This window comes from Pristis pectinata, chromosome 4 (assembly GCF_009764475.1).
Source record: "Pristis pectinata isolate sPriPec2 chromosome 4, sPriPec2.1.pri, whole genome shotgun sequence".
In the NCBI taxonomy this organism is placed as follows: domain Eukaryota; kingdom Metazoa; phylum Chordata; class Chondrichthyes; order Rhinopristiformes; family Pristidae; genus Pristis; species Pristis pectinata.
The window spans coordinates 33,804,431-33,822,908 of record NC_067408.1 but is presented as its reverse complement, the minus strand read 5'-3'; the positions used below and the strand labels follow the sequence as shown (position 1 = coordinate 33,822,908).

Here is an 18,478-nt window from a genome sequence, read left to right as displayed (position 1 = left end):
TGAATCATAAAATGCATCTAATTGTGATATCATATTGTGACATTGTCCATGGTAAACTGTAACATTTTCAAGCCTCCTATATCCTCTTCACCAGAAACTACACAAGGTGTCTCTTTAGAATCTGATTTGTCTACTTGATTGTTCAGATATATGCTCCATTACACTTTTGCTGTGCTTGGTCATTGGGATGTTAGCAGCCAATAATATTTGATGCAGCAATTTGATTAACAGCTAATAAGATGCCTCAAGGAAGTAACTATTTGATCTTTCATCTCCTTAGGTGTATTGTGGAATGTATCATTGAACAAGAAGATGGGTGATTGAAGGAAAATTCGATAGTGGACATTTGCATTTATTAAGAAGAAACCTTCCTGGTTTGTGTGCACCATGAATTGGTGTCAAGAGAGATGCAAGTGTTAATCGGACACCTGGCTTACATCTGATGAAACAGTGATCAGGTAGCCTTACTGACGACACAGAAATTTCCTGTTTATGACAGAAAATATAAAATGGTATAGAAGGGACATGGTAACATTTAGGCAATCACTAGCAATTAGTACTGCACTGTTTCAGTTAATGGAAAAGGTAAATTAATACATCCAGGTGAAAAATCTATTTGTGTTTTTGCAGTGGTTAACACTAGTGTTTCTTGCATAGTATTGGTAAAAATTAACCACCTTAAGGTAGAATTTCCTACATTTACAACATCCAGAGGGAACAGATTAAACAAAGGCAAAAAAATTGGGAGTTTTAAACCCAACTGACAAAACTTTATATTTGGTGCTCTCCAATTTTTAACACTGGTTTAAAATTAAGTTTGTCAGACCAAGTCCCACACAGAAGACCAACCATGCCCCAAGGGCACAACTTTAAATTTCTACAAAGTGCACTGATCATGGAAGGTTCTTCAAATGGCTCTAAATGTTCTTTGACGCATAGGCATAAGTAGATAGGCATAAGTAGATATGCTGTTAATCTTTTTTCCAATAATAATTACTAAACAAAACTGAATAAATATGGCCCCTTTTAAAATCAGGTTACACACAGATGGATGTTACAAATAATTATATTTTGTGATAAATGAATACATAAATGAATACATTTTAGAGACACAAGAGACTGCAGATGCTGGAATCTGGAGCAAAAAACAATCTGCTGGAGGAATTTAGCAGGTCGAACAGCATCTGTGGGAGGAAAGAAATTGTCGATGTTTTGGATCAAAAACCTGGATCAGGACTGAAAATATTTTAACTGAAAACTGACAATGAATGACTACATTCCATTATGATGAGCAATTACATTGGGTCAAAGAACATTTTAAATCTCTGGTATCCGAATAATAAAACTCCATTAATCCAGCATGCTTGGGATTTTGGTGGTTCCAGACTGGCAGATTTTCTGGACTATTGGATGATATTCACAGATACTCTTTTCAAACACTTTGTTTTAATATGCTACACAGTACAATATTATAATTATTTTCCTAGTGAGTCAGGCAAGTTTCAAGTGACTATGGGAAACAGAACCAAGTAATTTTCAAAAGAGCACAGGAACCAGAGCCCCAATGAATTCCAAGGAATCGTGGGGAGCAAGGTCCAGTGTGGTAGAGGGAGAGTGGGAATCAGTGCCTGTTGTGCCAGCTACCAAGCCATCAGGATTTTCAAACAATTGGATGCTGGATTATTGACATTTTACCGTAAGCAAAATTGTTAAGTGCTACGTCAAGTGCATTTTGGGTGCAATTTACCAGTTCTCCCTCTAAATTAAGCTAAAACCTTCTGCCTGTGTATTCCATTTGAACCTGGCAAATGTACAAGAGGCACTTGGTGCCAGAGTAGTAAATTTTATTTGACAGCACTGTAGCTGGGATATTTTAAGTTCCATACAGACTCAAATAAAAAGAGCACCAAAAGATGAATGAGAAATATTTGCATTAATCAAAAGGTAGTTGCTTAAAGCAGACCATTTAAATCTAATAGAAATCAAGTAACGTGTGATTTAGTTACAACACTGAATTAGGAATAACTAGATATTTTTAAACTCAACCCACTCACTGGGAAATTGCGAGAATTAAATTATCCACCTATTCAACACACCACCTGATTTTATGTTGAAGGTGACAAATAGGTATCCCAGAGATCAAGAGATAACAGGAAACAGGTATGAGGCACAGATGAAAGACCGATTAACAAATGTTGGAAAAAAAAGGAAATACAAGTACAAATGAACAGAGATGAGTAAAAAGAATGATGTAATGGAATTGAGAGCATCGAGACAGGGTCTTAAATGAAAAGTCAAGAAAATTTCAACATAGCAATTGTGATTTACCAAAGCTCACTGATTTGTGAAAAACGAGATTCAAATTTGACTCTACCCTTTCAGATAGATCTCCCTTCAAATAGTTTTCATCCTACTAACCACCTACCCTCCACTGTGAATGTTCTCTGAGGTCCCCTGATACATGCCTGACTGGCTCCTCCCTGAACAGCAAATGCCTGTCCAAACAGCTATCCACCATCACCACAAGTCCCATACCCTATTTGCTCTGCCCTGACCTCTAATCACATTGGAGCAATCCCAACCCAATCTCCTCTCTGGCTGACCCTTCCACCTTATCACACTTCCAGTTTCCTTATTCCCCTTCTTTGATCTTCTCCAGCCCCACAATCCTCTCAAGCATCTGTTTACTCCCCATATGCCTTTTATAGCACCCGTGCTGCCACTTTTACAAATCCTTGGACTCGTACACCCTCTGTTCTTCAATACTTCCGAGGGCCCTATGATTCACTGTGTATGCCTTACATTATTCGTACTTCCAAACTACACCACTGACACTGAGCAGGATTAAATTCCATCTGCCATTGCTCTGCCCGTTTTATCAACTGATCAATCTCATCCAACAGCCTATGATTATCCTCCTCACTATAAATGCCACCAATGTTCATGTTATTTGCAAAATTACTTATTCCTACATTCATATCCAAATCATTAATAATAAGCAGCAAATATACATCAAACAGTAAGGTTAGATAGTAAGAAGCAGTTCCCCACAGAGTCATGTAAAACCAGAGGGCATTGTCATAGAGTCATAAAAACAGGCCCTTCAGCCCAACTTGTCCATGCCAACCAAGGTGTTTTCCTGAGCTAGTCCCATTTGACTGCATTTGGCCTATATCCCTCTAAACTTTTCCTATCCATGTACCTGTCCAAATGTCTTTTAAACATTGTAATTGTACCTGCCTGTACCACTTACTCTGGCAGCTCGTTCTATCTCTTCTCACCTTAAACCTGTGCCCTCTAGTTTTAGTCTCCTCTATCCTGGGAAAAAGACTCCAGCCACTCACTGTATCTATGCCCCTCATAATTTCATAAGATCACCTCTCAGCCTCCTTCACTCCAGGGAAAACAGTCCCAGCCTAACCAGTCTTTCCCTATAACTCAAGCCCCCAAATCCTAGCCGCATCCTTGTGAATCTTTTCTGCACCCTCTCTAGCTTAATCACATCCTTCTTACTGTATGGCAAACAGAACTGCACACAATACTTGAGTCTGGTCTCAACAATGTCTTGTACAGCTGTAACATAAGTCCCAACTCTTGTACTCAATGCAATTGGTTTAAGGTAGGGGACAGGATGTTTAAAGGGAATCGGAGGAAGATTTTTCTACCTAGCAGGTGTTTGGAATCTGGAATGTACAGCTAGAGGCCAGAGATTCTCTGGGTGGAGCCAGAGACTCTCACAGTATTTAAGTATTTGGAAAAGTATTTGACTTATTAAGTACTAGTAAATGGGATTAGTATAGTTGGGTACCTGATGACTGGAAAGGACATGGTAGGCCTGGGGGCCTCTTTCCTTGCTATCTTACTCCAAGACGCTATGACAATAACCTATATTTGGTGACAATTAGCTGGCAGGCAAGAAGAATTATGCAAAAGAGTGTAGATAAAATAAGTGAGTTGAACAAAAATAGACTGAGGAACTGAGTTCTGGACATATGCAGGGATAATAATGGTAATTCAAATTTAAATTATACTGAGGGGGAAATAGATGAATGATGGGATTTAGAGTTTCAGGTGGATGAGTCATTAAACTTTGGCTTGAAGGCACAAACCAGTGACGAGATACAGGGCTTTCAGCATTTGAAGTTTTGAACTTAAAGCAAGAACAGACAAGTGCAACTATCTGGATAACTAGTTTGAGCTCATTAGGAATATTAGGTAAAGTTTTGGCATCCCACCGTAAGCAGCACATATTGGTTTTAGATAAAGTCAATTCACCAGAATGACATCTGGAATAATTAATGAGTTATGACGCAATATTGGATAAAAACTAGGTTGTACTACTAGGAATATAAGAATAAGCAGATTGGGGTATTTACAACAATGAGCAAGAGCAGATGGGCAAATCTGGACCAAGACGACTTAACCTAGAATTCAATTGAAACTTAAAAAACTAAAGAAAAACTTCATGTTTGGAACTATGCTACACCAGAAAGCCACAGATTAAAAGGTTTAGATATTTGAAAGGAAGATAAACAATAAAAAAAAAGTTCTTTTCTTCCAGTTATGTGGCTAGCACAGCTATCCACTATTTCTAAAATGCTCTTTAAAATAATTCAATGAAAACAATTTTCAAAATACTATAGAAGAGAAACTGCAAGACCTGCTGAAAAGGAATCAATTTGTATCGAACTCTCTCTCTCCATTAACTTTCTAATTGAACATGGCTAAGCAATCCAACAAAAAGGTGTATGCAAGTTCAAGCACATGTGCATGCAAGTGTCAGAACAACGTGCTTTCAAAAATAAAAAGTCTTGTCACCTGATAATCTTAAATATTTTTCACGTAGCTAAGAAATATTTATTTTGTTCCTTGCGGGATTATAATTATTGTATCATTTTATAAAACATGCAAATCATGGATAGAATGGGAGCAATGGTTGCCCAGGAAAATCAGGGGATCTATATTTTGATTCCTTTGTCATTCATATGGTTGAAGCAGTTCTTGGTAAAGCATTTCCCATATGCAGTTTGCTGATTAGAAACTGTAAAAATCCATTATTACTGCAGATTCTAAAAGTGCCTGTAGCAGTTTAAAGGGGAGTTTTTTTTTAAAAAACTGCAGCCAAAAGAGGGGAGCAACCCATGGAGATACAGAAAGCTGTCTGCATCAGAACTTCTGGCAAAGCCTTGAGACTTTCAGATTCAACTACAGAGCAGTTTGTGGAACATCCACAGTAGATTGGAAGTTCACTACAGAGTGTGGGTTCCCAAGGCAAGATATAAACCAAGTATGCAGAGGTTAGCCCTGCTCCCCAAGCAGCAGCCTACAACTGTCCCTCCACAATGAAAAATCATAGGGCAGAAAGGTTTGATAGATACATGAATCAACTCAAAATCATGTCAGAATCCAGAGTGAATAGCCATTGGCCATTATACACCAGTTGTACGTTAAGAGAACAGATAGCCTTGTGATTTATGAAGTCAGTTGCATTATGTAGAAGGGTCCTACAAAATGATGTGGCGCAGTCAACTGCATCCATGACTTGGATGAAGTCTGTAATCATTGCACATCTCACAGAACTAAATACTTTCATTAGTTACTTTTGAAAAAAAAAGATGAATACATCTCCCACAGCAAACATGGCAATAGTTACTGGTTGAATGAAAACATGAAACCAAACCGACTGACATTACTTATGTCCTTTTTGAGTTGTGTGAGAAGCAGATTCATTCACAGCTGTAGTGAAGTTGAAGGTTTAGCAGTTGTTTGATAATTCTGTTCAACAACTATGTTACAGGCTCTCCAGAGAAGTCAAGCCATTCATGCACCATTCCTCCTTTTAGTTCTGGACCTGTAAGTGTCTTCAGAAGTGTAAGAATTCTTTCAAGCATTCCTTCTTCTATCTCCTCTCCAGGAAATAGAAAGAGGCACACTTGAAAATCTGGAGCTCCAGCTGTCCTTTGCTTCTTAGAGTGGATTCCAAGGAGGAAACCCAAAGACAGCTGCTGATGTAAAAATGTAAATCAGTCATGTGAGCATGTAATGCAATGACATCGTCATATGTACGACATATTCACAAATGGTGATGTGGTTAGTCTTCAATAAAGAAGGCAATACATTCTGTGAAGCCCTCTATCTCTCCTAGAATTTATTTGCTACACTACTCCCTAGAATAATGTATATGCTTTTTCTTAGGTATTCCCTTGGAATCAAGGAAGACTTGTGTGTTTATGGCTTCCAAGTAGCTGATAAGCCATGTGGGAATCTCTGACTCTTCCACAGTTGTGGCAGGCAGTGGCTGATGGGCAGGCAGGTGGGTAGCTTGTAAGGTGGACCACCCTTTTCACCACTCACACAGGATATCTGTGCATTTCCAATTCTTGAGCTTCTCAATAACATCCTGGATACTCCTTGTTCACTTTGAGCAGTCATGGTTCAGAGATTCCTATGATTCAGTAGGAATGTTGCATTTCTTCAAGGAGGCTTTGAGGAAACCCTTGAATCTTTTCCTCTGTTCAACTGGTAATATGAAAGAGCTTGGAATAGAGTGTCCATTTAAAGAGTCTGGTGTCAGGCATGTGAACTGGGATTGCAGGCAATTAAAGGGCATTAATATTGTTTCCCTTGTCCTCCCAATGAATTTAAAGGATTTTGTGAAGATAGAGTTAGTAGTCTTTTTCTAGTAACTTGCAATGGCTGCTGTAGGTAGACCAGGTCTCAGAAGAATACAAGAGGGCAGGGATCAATGCTGCCCAGGTAATGAGTTTTGTGCCAGGTCAAAGGTCTTGATCTTCAAATACCCTTTCCTCTGACTACTTTAGCCACTGATGTTTCTCCCTGCAATCCGGCACAAGAAAATTCATTGTGAGGGCTGTCCTCAACAGTCACCTCCTATTGGTCGATCAGGAACTCCCCCAAATCACAGTGTGGATTTAGAGGCACATTGATTATGATATTCACAGTGCGATCGCTCCAGGGAGCAGAACCATCCACTATATGTGGCCTTCAACCTCAGCAAAGCATGCGACTCAGGTGAAGACCCTCCTCAAATTTGCCTGCTAACAGAAAGTCACCACCATCTTATGCTTGCTTTGTGCGCAAATTGTGATGTTATGCAACAGATCCACCCTCAGTGAAACAAGGCTGCATCACTGCCCCAGCACTCTTCTAAATCCTTCTTACCATAAAGCTACATCTCACCTCCAACAAAATTCCCAAAAGAGTGGAGATAACTTCAAGCCTATGAGAGGATGGCCATTAAATTCAACATCCAGGTCCTCTACCTAATTGACTCTACTGCACCACAGTACATTCTGTCAATAAAGTTTTGCATCTAGACCCTCTGAAGAAAACATGGAACACTTCTCATATCTCTGGAGCCACCTCTCATGGAAGGAAGAAATTCACCACTAACTTCAGTGCAGATACACCATCTCTCAATATACCATGACCAGTGTTAAAGATAAAAGAATAAAAGAAGGTGCAATTTGCAGAATCTCCCAGGACTTCGATCTTCAGAAATTGATTAAGACTGAATCTACTGCTTCTTCTGAACTTTACAAGGGAAAGGGAGAAAAGCTGAGACATTGCAGTGAGACTGCCAACTGATTTTGAGTACTCAGGCTGTGACAATTATAAAGGCAGCAGCAATCAATGGCATTGTGAGACACGAGAATTAAACACAGGAGAATTGAACATAGTGCAGAGAAGCCTTCAGTGCAGCAGCTTCACTGTCAAGGCAGGGCATGCGACTACATGGTGAATCAGAGTGAATATATAGGCAGCTGATGTCCACTGGTGTACGTGAATCTTTCATTGTCCAAATGGAAAAAATTAAATTGTTCTTCTTTGTTTTTCTCCTATAAGTTGAAGCTCACATTGAAAATGCACAGGCATGGGATACTGCCCTTAGAGTATGCAAGAAGACTGCACTATTAACAAAGACTTATCATGTTTCATTTACTGAAGATGTGCAAAAATTGAAGGATTATTTCACCTACAGCCATTTGAAATTGTGGAGAGTTACCATTTAAAAGAACAGGAAAAAAACTATGTTGCTCCAATGAAAGATCAATGAACAGCATTACAATTTTTCTGAATTCTAATGGATAGATTTGTGTGAGACTTCGACAAGTCAAATAAAATGCATGACTTGCTACCAAGATCAACAGTTCTGATTGCTAAGAGTTATAGCTGACTAGATGATACTAGGCAAAGATTAGCAAAGAAGAAAGGATCAACTAGGCAATTTACTGATCAAGCAGATGTTGTATCCAGACTGCCACACAGATTCTGTGTGGGTAGTGAAAACATTTTACCTTTTTACAATCACAGGTGCAGAAATCACAGAGACAACAACAGAAACAAGTCTATGAGCAAATTCTCGAAGGTTGGACTGATTTCAATTAGGGTCAAAATGTGGATGTACAACAATTCTATGATAGAAGATACACATTATCCAAGGATGACTGAAGTGGAGACATTGAATAGTCATCCCAATGTCCAGACAAATGGAGTCTAAAGCAAGAAACTGCAGGTGTTGGAAATATTTTTAAAAAACTATAAAGACACTTGGGTCAAGCAGTATCAGTGGAGAGAGAATCGGGATTAATACAGTGGCATGTAAAAGTTTGGGCACCCCGGTCAAAATTTCTGTTACTCTGAATAGCTAAGCGAGTAAAAGATGACCTGATTTCCAAAAGGCATAAAGTTAAAGATGACACATTTCTTTAATATTTCAAGCAAGATTACTTTTTTATTTCCATCTTTTACAGTTTCAAAATAACAAAAAAGGAAAAGGGCCCAAAGCAAAAGTTTGGGCACCCTGCATGGTCAGTACTTAGTAACACCCTCTTTGGCAAGTATCACAGCTTGTAAACACATTCTGTAGCCAGCTAAGAGTCTTTCAATTCTTGTTTGGGGGATTTTTGCCCATTCTTCCTTGCAAAAGGCTTCTAGTTCTGTGAGATTCTTGGGCCATCTTGCATGCACTGCTCTTTTGAGGTCTATCCTCAGATTTCCAATGATGTTTAGGTCGGGGGACCGTGAGGGCCATGGCAAAACCTTCAGCTTGTGCCTCTTGAGGTAGTCCATTGTGGATTTTGAGGTGTGTTCAGGATCGTTATTCTGTTGTAGAAGTCATCCTCTTTACATCTTCAGCTTTTTTTTTACAGATGGTGTGATGTTTGCTTCCAGAATTTGCTGGTATTTAGTTGAATTCATTCTTCCCTCTACCAGTGAAATGTTCCCCGTGCCACTGGCTGCAACACAAGCCCAAAGCATGATTGATCCACCCCCGTGCTTAACAGTTGAGGTGTTCTTTTCATGAAATTCTGCACCCTTTTTTCTCCAAACATACCTTTGCTCTTTGCGGCCAAAAAGTTCTATTTTAACTTCATCAGTCCACAGGAATTGTTTCCAAAATGCATCAAGCTTGTTTAGATGTTCCTTTGCAAACTTCTGATGCTGAATTTTGTGGTGAGGATGCAGGAAAGGTTTTCCTCTGATGACTCTTCCATGAAGGTCATATTTGTGCAGGTGTCGCTGCACAGTAGAACAGTGCACCACCACTCCAGAGTCTGCTAAATCTTCCTGAAGGTCTTTTGCAGTCAAATGGGGGTTTTGATTTGCCTTTCTAGCAATCCTACGAGCAGTTCTCTCAGAAAGTTTTCTTGGTTTTCCAGACCTCAACTTGACCTCCACGGTTCCTGTTAACTGCCATTTCTTAATTACATTACGAACTGAGGAAATGGCTACCTGAAAATGCTTTGCTATCTTCTTATAGCCTTTGTGCTTTCTTATAGCTTTCTTATAGCTTTCTTATAGCTATCTTCCTGCTTTGTGGGCATCATTTATTTTAATTTTCAGAGTGCTAGGCAGCTGCTTAGAGGAGCCCATGGCTGCTGATTGTTGGGACAAGGTTTGAGGAGTCAGAGTATTTATAAAGCTTTGAAATTTGCATCCCCTGGCCTTCCTAACGATGACTGTGAACAAGCCATAGCCCTAACAAGCTAATGAAGGTCTGAGACCTTGGTAAAAGTTATCTGAGAGCTCAAATCTCTTGGGGTGCCCAAACTTTTGTATGGTGCTCCTTTCCTTTTTTCACTTCTAAAATTGTACAAAACAAAAATAATACACTAATCTTGCTTAAAATGTTGAAAAGAATATTTCATCTTTAACTTTATGACTTTTGGAGATCAGTTCATCTTCTGCTCACTTAACTATTCACAGTAACAGAAATTTTGACCAGGAGTGCCCAAACTTTTGCATGCCACTGTATTTTCAGAGAAGGGTAATGGGTGGAGAGAACAAAAAAGATATCTGTGATAGGGTAGAGATTAAATGAATTGAGATGACACATTTGCTATTGATGACATCTGAAAGAAGGTGGTTAAGTCTTGTAAATCACAGCTGACCTGGAGAAGGTGTAACCAGAAGGAGATGAATGAGCTCAGATGAGAGAAAACAAAAATAAATGCACTTATTCACAGATTTTCCCGTTATTCTCCCCACCACTCCCAATTCTCTGCAACTTAAAGAGTGCTTGACTTCTCACTTTAACAGTTCTGATGAAAGGCCATCAACCTGAAGCATTAACATTTCTTCTCCCTCCACAGATGCTGAATGACCTGTTGAGTATATCCAGCATTTACGGTTTCTATTTCTGTATAAAAGAACCTTAGATGAAATACATTTAAAACAGACCAGCATAGTAAATATGAAAGGTATTCTGATAAACTTCACAGACTGGCAAGGTATGGACAGAGAGCTAGAAGATGCCATTACAGCAAATACAATCTCTCTCTCGAGCAGAACAATACCAAAGGCACTTTTTTGAGTTATAGAGCTATACAGCACAGAAACAGGCCCTTCAACCCAACTTATCCATGCCAACCAAAGTGTCTTCCTGAGCTAGTCCCACTTCCTGGACTTTGGCCCATATCCCTCTAAACCTTTCCCATCCATGTACCTGTGCAAATGTCTTTTAGGTGTTGGAATTGTACCAACCTCCACTACTTTCTCAGGCAACTCATTCCATATACCCACCACTTTCTGTATGATAAACTTGCTTTTCAGGTCCCCTTTAAATCATTACCCTCTCACCTTAAACCCAAGCCCTCTATTTTCAGAATCCCCTTCCCTGGGGTGGGAAAAAAGCTGTGACAATCTATCTTAGCAATACTCTCATGATTTTATCAAGCTTTATAAGGCAACTCTCAGCCTCCTATGCTCCAAGAACAATCCTAGTCTATTCAGTCTCTCCTTGTAACTCAAGCCCTCCAGTTCCAGCAACAACCATGTGAACTTTTTCTGCACCTTCTCTCGCTTACATCCTTGAAACTCATGCGACTCTCCATTTCTCCACAGGATTCACCCTGGCAGAGTTGTTGGTATCACAGACTTGAACATACTTAAGCTTACTACAGCCCAGTTTGGAGGAGAAACAGCCAGCAGTTAAAGCAAAAGTAAAATCCTGATTCACCTCCTTACAACTCTTTAAGAGGTACAGTAAAGTTGTTCAAGCAACATGAGAAAGTGAGAGTACTAAGACTGTCAAACAAGTATACCACACTGAAGTTGTATATTGGTGAATATAACAAATCTAAAGGACTAAACAATATCTTGTGCATGGCAGAGGGAAGGCCAGAAGCCTCCACATTGACAAAATGATTGCATTGAGAGACATACTGGAGAAATGGGTGATGGCAAACCTTTTCCAGAAGTAGATATGGAACCAACCACTGAAGAGGAGACACAGGTCAACGATGGATTGAGACATGATTTCACGTGTCTTTCAGATCATTTAATAATACAAACTCAGAGATCCAAAAACTGTTTTTGTGGTCAAGCATCTGAGAAAGCCAGCCAACAAACTGAAACTTTAATTTTTGTACATATAGGGAAGCACTTTTTCAAAGAGGAAATGTAGTATATCTGTGTAGAAATATGTAAATGAATTGTGTAAGAATGTAATTGCACATATGATGTAATTACAAAGGTGTTGTCTTCAATAAAGAGGTAGTACTTGTTCTGAAGGACTTGAGATCTCAATAGACCACAGCTGTAATGTAAAATTCCCTTTACCTACAAAGCCACTACAAGCATCTATTCAAATTCAACCACAATCATTTTTGCATTTACAGATTTCTACCCAGGATTTCCAGTGCACCCAAAAGGATGCGCTAGAGAGGCTTTACAACAGACACCAATGAAGTTTCAGATCTCAGCCCACAGTGCAAACTTCAATTCTGCCAGAAGCCAAATAAAAACAGGGATCCATGTTACAGTAGAATCTCAGAAGTATATTACCTAGGTAAGGAGTCAGAATCAACCATTCTATCCACAGAAAGACTTCATAAGTAAAGTTCAGGCTGTTGCCTCACCCCAGTAAAATCACCCCCAGCATCCCAGACATGCTTTGCTAATAACAGCTTTCCACTGATGTTGCTGGGCCACAATAGCTAATCTTTGTTGGGTTCCTGCACACACTGTCATCTGTTCCTAACACCTCTCTGTTGCAAGTTAAAATTGGCATTTTAATATCTGGTCTTGAACTTAATGGTGCCTACAGGTCCACCCCCGATTCTCTTTCATTCTTGAAGGAATGCTGTGGGGGATGAAATTTAGTTGAAATTTTAATGAAGGCAAAGTTAGATAGCATGTCTTTACACGGATACAATTATATTCCTCTGGTGAATGGTTAAGTCAGTGTTCATGACACACTGACTGAAAACTATGTTTTTCTCTCTCCCTCAGGTATGGGAATACGTGTCCAAGAGCAGAACATTTCAGTGGAGGATGCAGAAGATGAATGTCTGAAAGTATAAGCAGTAAGTGTCACTTGCATTTGCTCTCATTGCTTCCAGGTCCAAAGATAAGAGAAATTGCGCAGAGTGCAGTTACTAAATAAATTACCAGTTCTCTCTTTCTCCATACGTATAATGTCAATAATTAAAGATGACAGAGGGAAAAGTGATCTTGTGCGGCATATATCTCAAGAAAGTTGTATCAAAACAATGATGTCTGTGTAGGGGATAATTTTTTGCCCTCCCTTTCTGCAATTTAGCAACGCAAAGATTTTCACTAATATATAGTTAAGCTGCAGCATTACAACAACTAAGCCAAGGAGAGAGGTAACAACACTGGTGATTAAATACTTGATTTAAAAGAGCTAGGTTTTAAGGAGTGTCTTACAAAGTGCAGCCAGAGGTGGAGAGGCAAAGGTTTAAGGTAAAGATTTCAGATCTCGGGCTCCAAGACAGCAATGAAGGAAATTGGGCATGCAAAACCAACAGCGGAGTTCTTGATGGGTTGTGGAGTGGGAGGATGTTAGAAAATTGGGAGGTGCTCAGCCATGGAGAGATAAGAATGCAAGGATACAAAAAAAATATTTTGGTGAATCAGTTAACCAGGAAATATGGGTGACTGTTACTTGGGAGTTAGAATAGGGTAGCAGGATATTTGATTGTTTGAAATTATTGGAGGGTGGAAGATTGTGGGCAGCAGAACAGCACTAGAAAAATCAGATCTGGAGATAACAGAAAGATAGACAAGGGTTTCAGTAATATAGAAGTTGAGGCAAGGATTGAGATAAACAATGGTCTATGTGATAGGGTCAGAAAATTAATTGAAATCAAATAGAATTATTCTTGTTCTTATGAGTTAGTGACTAGGGAAGGGAAAACCAATTCAGAGGTAAGAGGGCAGAACTTGTGACAGGACCCAAACATCTTTCCAACATTCAGTTGGAGAAAATTGTGGCACAAGAATGATTGGATGCTGGACAATCAGCCTGAAACAGGAAAGCACTGGAGAGATACTGGTGAAGTAGAGTTGAGTGTGATCAGTTTACATGTGGAGCCTGACCTGTATGCAAGCAGCAGCATGCTGTTGAGAAATACAAGTCTAAACAGACCTTTGCGGGAACCCTAGAGGTAATACTGCAGAGGGAAGAAGAGCCATCACTGGAAATTCTCTTGCTTTGACTGATCAGGTTAAAAGGAAAGAGGCAATGGCATTCTCACTCAGCTGGGCATTATCAGGGAGGAACTGAAGGATGGTGTGCTCAATTTACAGAGAGCTTTAATAAAGAAAACATATCATTTACTATTAAAATAGCTTCAATGTCCACTCTCCATAATAGTTACAAATAAAGATAAATAGGTAGCTCACACCACAAGAACAGAACTTGCTTTTAATTAACATCTGGAAGACTAAACATTTACTTGAAGGCTATTACTGAAGGTTGATTTAAAGGTTAAAGGTTCACCTCCATTCAATGGAGAAGGAAGTATATATTCAAAGCTGTATTGATTTTATTAAACAAAGTGGGAGCCTGCAGTTTAATCATCAAGCTCTAATTGTTAAACTGTTCAGACTAAAATTGAAACATAGAAGACCCAAATTATTTCTTCAAAAGTTCATCAATTTCCAATTCAAAATTTACATTTAGCCCTGATGGAAATTAAGTCCACAATTATAATTCATCTCCAAATATAGGCAATATTAAAATATATACAATAATAAAGGTGACAAAACCTGCAATAATCTCCCCAAACAAAAGGTTAATGAAATAAATGGCTGAAAAACTGTTGCCTTACCCTCTTGAACAGCTTGAAAAGGATTGTTGGAATCAACAAATCTGACCGAGAATGTTATCTTTTCATTTTGCAATATTTCTTCATTCATGTTCATTTCAGCCACGGCTAATCGAAACATTTTGTCATCCTTTCTGGCAGTCTCCTCAAAAATTGCACCTGAAGAAGTAAAACAAATTAACATAAACCCATTTATTTGAGTCTGATTAGACAATGAGAATCGTAATCATTTGTAAATAGTTTAAGCAGCTGAATTCTACTGACGCTCCATGAATTTGAATGAACTTGAAAAACAAACTGTACTAACAACATTCAAATATGGTGCCTGATTTACAATAGTATGCAGTAATTAATTATTTACATTTAATCACATTGACTGTATCCTTTTCAGGATATCAGTGGTGCATTGATTTAGTCCCAGGCAGCATTTCTGAAAAAGTACCCAAACATTTTTAACAAGGCACTTGATATTAGTCATGTAGAAACAGTACAATCACGTAGACACCATGGCCAAGAAAGCTCACCAGCGCCTCTATTTCCTCAGGAGGCTAAAGAAATTTGGCATGTCCCCTTTTACACTCACAAACTTTTATCGATGCACCATAGAAAGCATCCTATCTGGATGTATCACGGCTTGGTACGGCAACTGCTCTGCCTGGGACCTCAAGAAACTGCAGAGTGTTCTGGACACAGCCCAGCACATCATGAAACCAGCCTCCCCTCCATGGAATCTGTCTCTACCTCTCCCTGCCTTGGTGAAACAGCCAGCATAATCAAAGACCACACCCACCCGGGTCATTCTCTCTTCTCCCCCCTCCTATCAGGCAGAAGATACAGAAGGCTGAGGGCACATACCACCAGGCTCAAGGACAGTTTCTATCCTGCTGTTATAAGACTATTGAACGGTTCCCTTACACGATGAAATGGACTCTTGACCTTACAATCTACGTTGTTATGACCTTGCACCTTTTTGTCTACCTGCAATGCACTTCCCTGTAGCTGTGACACTTTACTCTGTATTTTATTATTGTTTTTACCCTGTACTACCTCAATGCACTGAGTAATGAATTGATCTGTATGAACTGTATGCAAGATAAGTTTTTCCACTGTACCTCGGTACAAGTGACAATAATAAACCAATACCAATGATGTGTCTTGATTAAAACAGTAGGGATATCTGAAATGTGCATGGGTTTAAAACCACAGCACAAATTTGAAGCAGTGAACAGAATTTGATTTCTTTCCATCTATGTTTATTATCTTTTAACCTCTACTTCAGTTTTCATGTCAAAACAGTAGCACAGCTGGTAAACCTGCTGCCTCACATCTTGAGGGATCCAGGTTCACAGGACTTCCTGTGTTATTTGTGTGGGTTATGTATATTCTTACTGTGACTGTGTGGGTTAACCCTGGGTGTTCCCGTTTCCTTGCACATCCCAAAAATGTGTGGATAGGTGGATTACTTGGCAACTAATACGTAGGTGAGTAGGATGCAGTTGATGAGAATGTTGTAGGAAGGGGGAGGGAATGAGATTCATGTAGGATTGGTATAAATGGATGCTTGATGGTCAGCATAGACTTAGTGGGCCGAAGGGCCACTTTCTGTACTATATGGGTCTATGACGCCATGAAATTCCTCCATTCTAGCCACTTTATGCCAAGGCCACATCCATATTAATTTTAAGTACATCTCACGCGATAGCAAATGCACCTTAAGACTACATAGTTTCACAAGCTGGTCTGGATAAAGGCATGGCTAATAGCACATTATTATTTACATGGAAGTTGAACAATTAAAGACAGAAGTCCAAAAAATGCTCTTAGAGATGTCCTGCTCATTCCTAAGTTTTCTGAAAAGGCTGACAAGCACCTCATTTTATCAGTTTGCAGTTGCTTTACTTACCTGATACATCACCACTACAATTATAAGTGCAATACTTTCCCAGATCAGCACTAAGAAATCCACATTGCTATCAAACAACCTCCTTGGCAATGAGAATTGCTTTTGCAAATTGTGAAGTCTTATTGCTTCAGCTTTTAATTATTGTTGAGAATTTTAAAAAATACTAAAATTTAAAATAATCATTTATCTTGTATATACTTCCCTTGCTCTTTTTAATCTCCCTCAACTCTAGCTTTCATTCTGTTTTCTTTGTGTTCTTCTACCCAAACATACATCCTATTCGATCTCCAATTTGCACTTCCTGGTTCACAGACTGCTCATTAATGGTTCTTCCACCTGATTGGTTACTTGCCCTGATCACACTGGTCCTGGATGTTCTGCAAAAGAAGCTGATTTTTTTTTAAAGACTCTTTAATTTGAACAAGTTTTAGTGCAAAACTTCAGAGAAAGCTTAAAGGCAAGTGCAGGCCTTAGTTTGTTATTGTGGACAAAAATTCTGCTCCACGCTTTCAAACTCTCTCACTGTTAAACAGGTCAGTTGCCAAACATTCACTGCTACCACACACCAGCATATCTTGCAACTGAAGCTGCACTTCCCAACAATGGCCCTTACTGCCATTTGCAGTTTATGACAAATAATATATTAATTTTCCATATTTCACAACTCTGAGACTAGTATTTCTTTCTGCCTGATTTTTTTTCCAGTGCGTTACCCAGCTGTCTGTTGGCTGAGGTATCAATCTACACGTCCAGTCCTGAACTCCCTTGCGTTCGTCAAACAATGAACCCTGCTGAATCAGGAATGGTTAGGTTTAATAGCAGAGGTCCAAGAAGGTCTGGAGCGAATTGCAAGGTTGAATGCGAGTTGGAAAGAAGGGAGTAATAAAGTCTGTTTAAATTTCAACAAGTGCTGGTTTGCCTCATGTCATGCTTCAAAGTATTACACCTGATGTACTTCACCTTCAAAAGCAAAAAAAACATGAATAAATTTAGCTTTCAGGTTATTGATTTCCCAAGGATGAAGAGAAAGAGGCCATTTTCAATCACAAGCCCCATTTAGATTGAACTGATGATCTGCAAAAATAAAACTGCAGATGCTAGAAAGCTGAAGTAACAACAAAAAGTGCTGGGGATACTAAGTGAGTCAAGCAGTACCTGTGGAAAGCGAAACAGACTTAACATTTCAGACTGTTGAGGCCTGGGATTGAAAATTAGTTCTTTTATCTCAATGCAGCTTGGCACATCAGGCTGTCTGGATACTACCAAGTGAGAAGAAAGACAAAGTCAGAGGATAGGGAGAAAGAATGGGCTCATGATTACAAGCCCCACAAAAAATATTCTAGAATTTACTTTTTCTGGACCTGTTCTTTAACACCACCAATGAAATTGGTTGGAACAACCACATATTTATTTTCAAATGACTAGAGCCTGATGTTCTAAAGTGCTTAATTCACTGGTTTTCCTACATAAGTCAGGTCAACCGTAGTAAGCACAATTAAACACAGTGCCAGATGCAAGTGTTCGGCAGATATTGCATTCAAATGAGGAGAACAAAGACAATGCACTTAATAAAACAGCAAACTGAAACACATTGAAGACAGACACTACAGAGATGGGTAGAAAATCAAATACTTCTTAGAAAGATCTTTTTGATTGGTTGATTAGGCTTCAGGTCCCAGGGCAGGAAAAGGTAGTGTTAAACTGAAGACACTAAAAGATAGAGAGAAAGCAGATATGGAATTAAATTTCAAAATTTGTAAGCAATACAAACTGTGCTAAGAGATTGGAGAACGGCAAATGTTAGATCTTTGCTTAAAACTCCTAAGAGTCCTGCCAATTATCCTGCACAGATTGTATGACTGAAACTTCAGCTGGGTTGGCAGTTTTAGCCATGAAAGAAAAATCCAGAAAATGTTGGCGGGGGAAAAAGGAGAAAGAGAAGCTGAATCTTTTGCTTTGTTTACCCGTGCCAAAAGGG

General features: G+C 39.1%; 1 protein-coding gene across 1 annotated transcript in view; it reads right to left on the bottom strand.

The window, feature by feature from the left end:
- LOC127569513 (glutamate receptor ionotropic, delta-2-like) overlaps nt 1-18,478 on the bottom strand; it is a 317,851-nt gene that overhangs the window by 247,937 nt on the left and 51,436 nt on the right. The window contains exon 2 of the mRNA XM_052014230.1: nt 14,601-14,756. Coding sequence (XP_051870190.1) covers nt 14,601-14,756 — 156 coding nt within the window. The remainder of the gene's footprint in view (nt 1-14,600; nt 14,757-18,478) is intronic.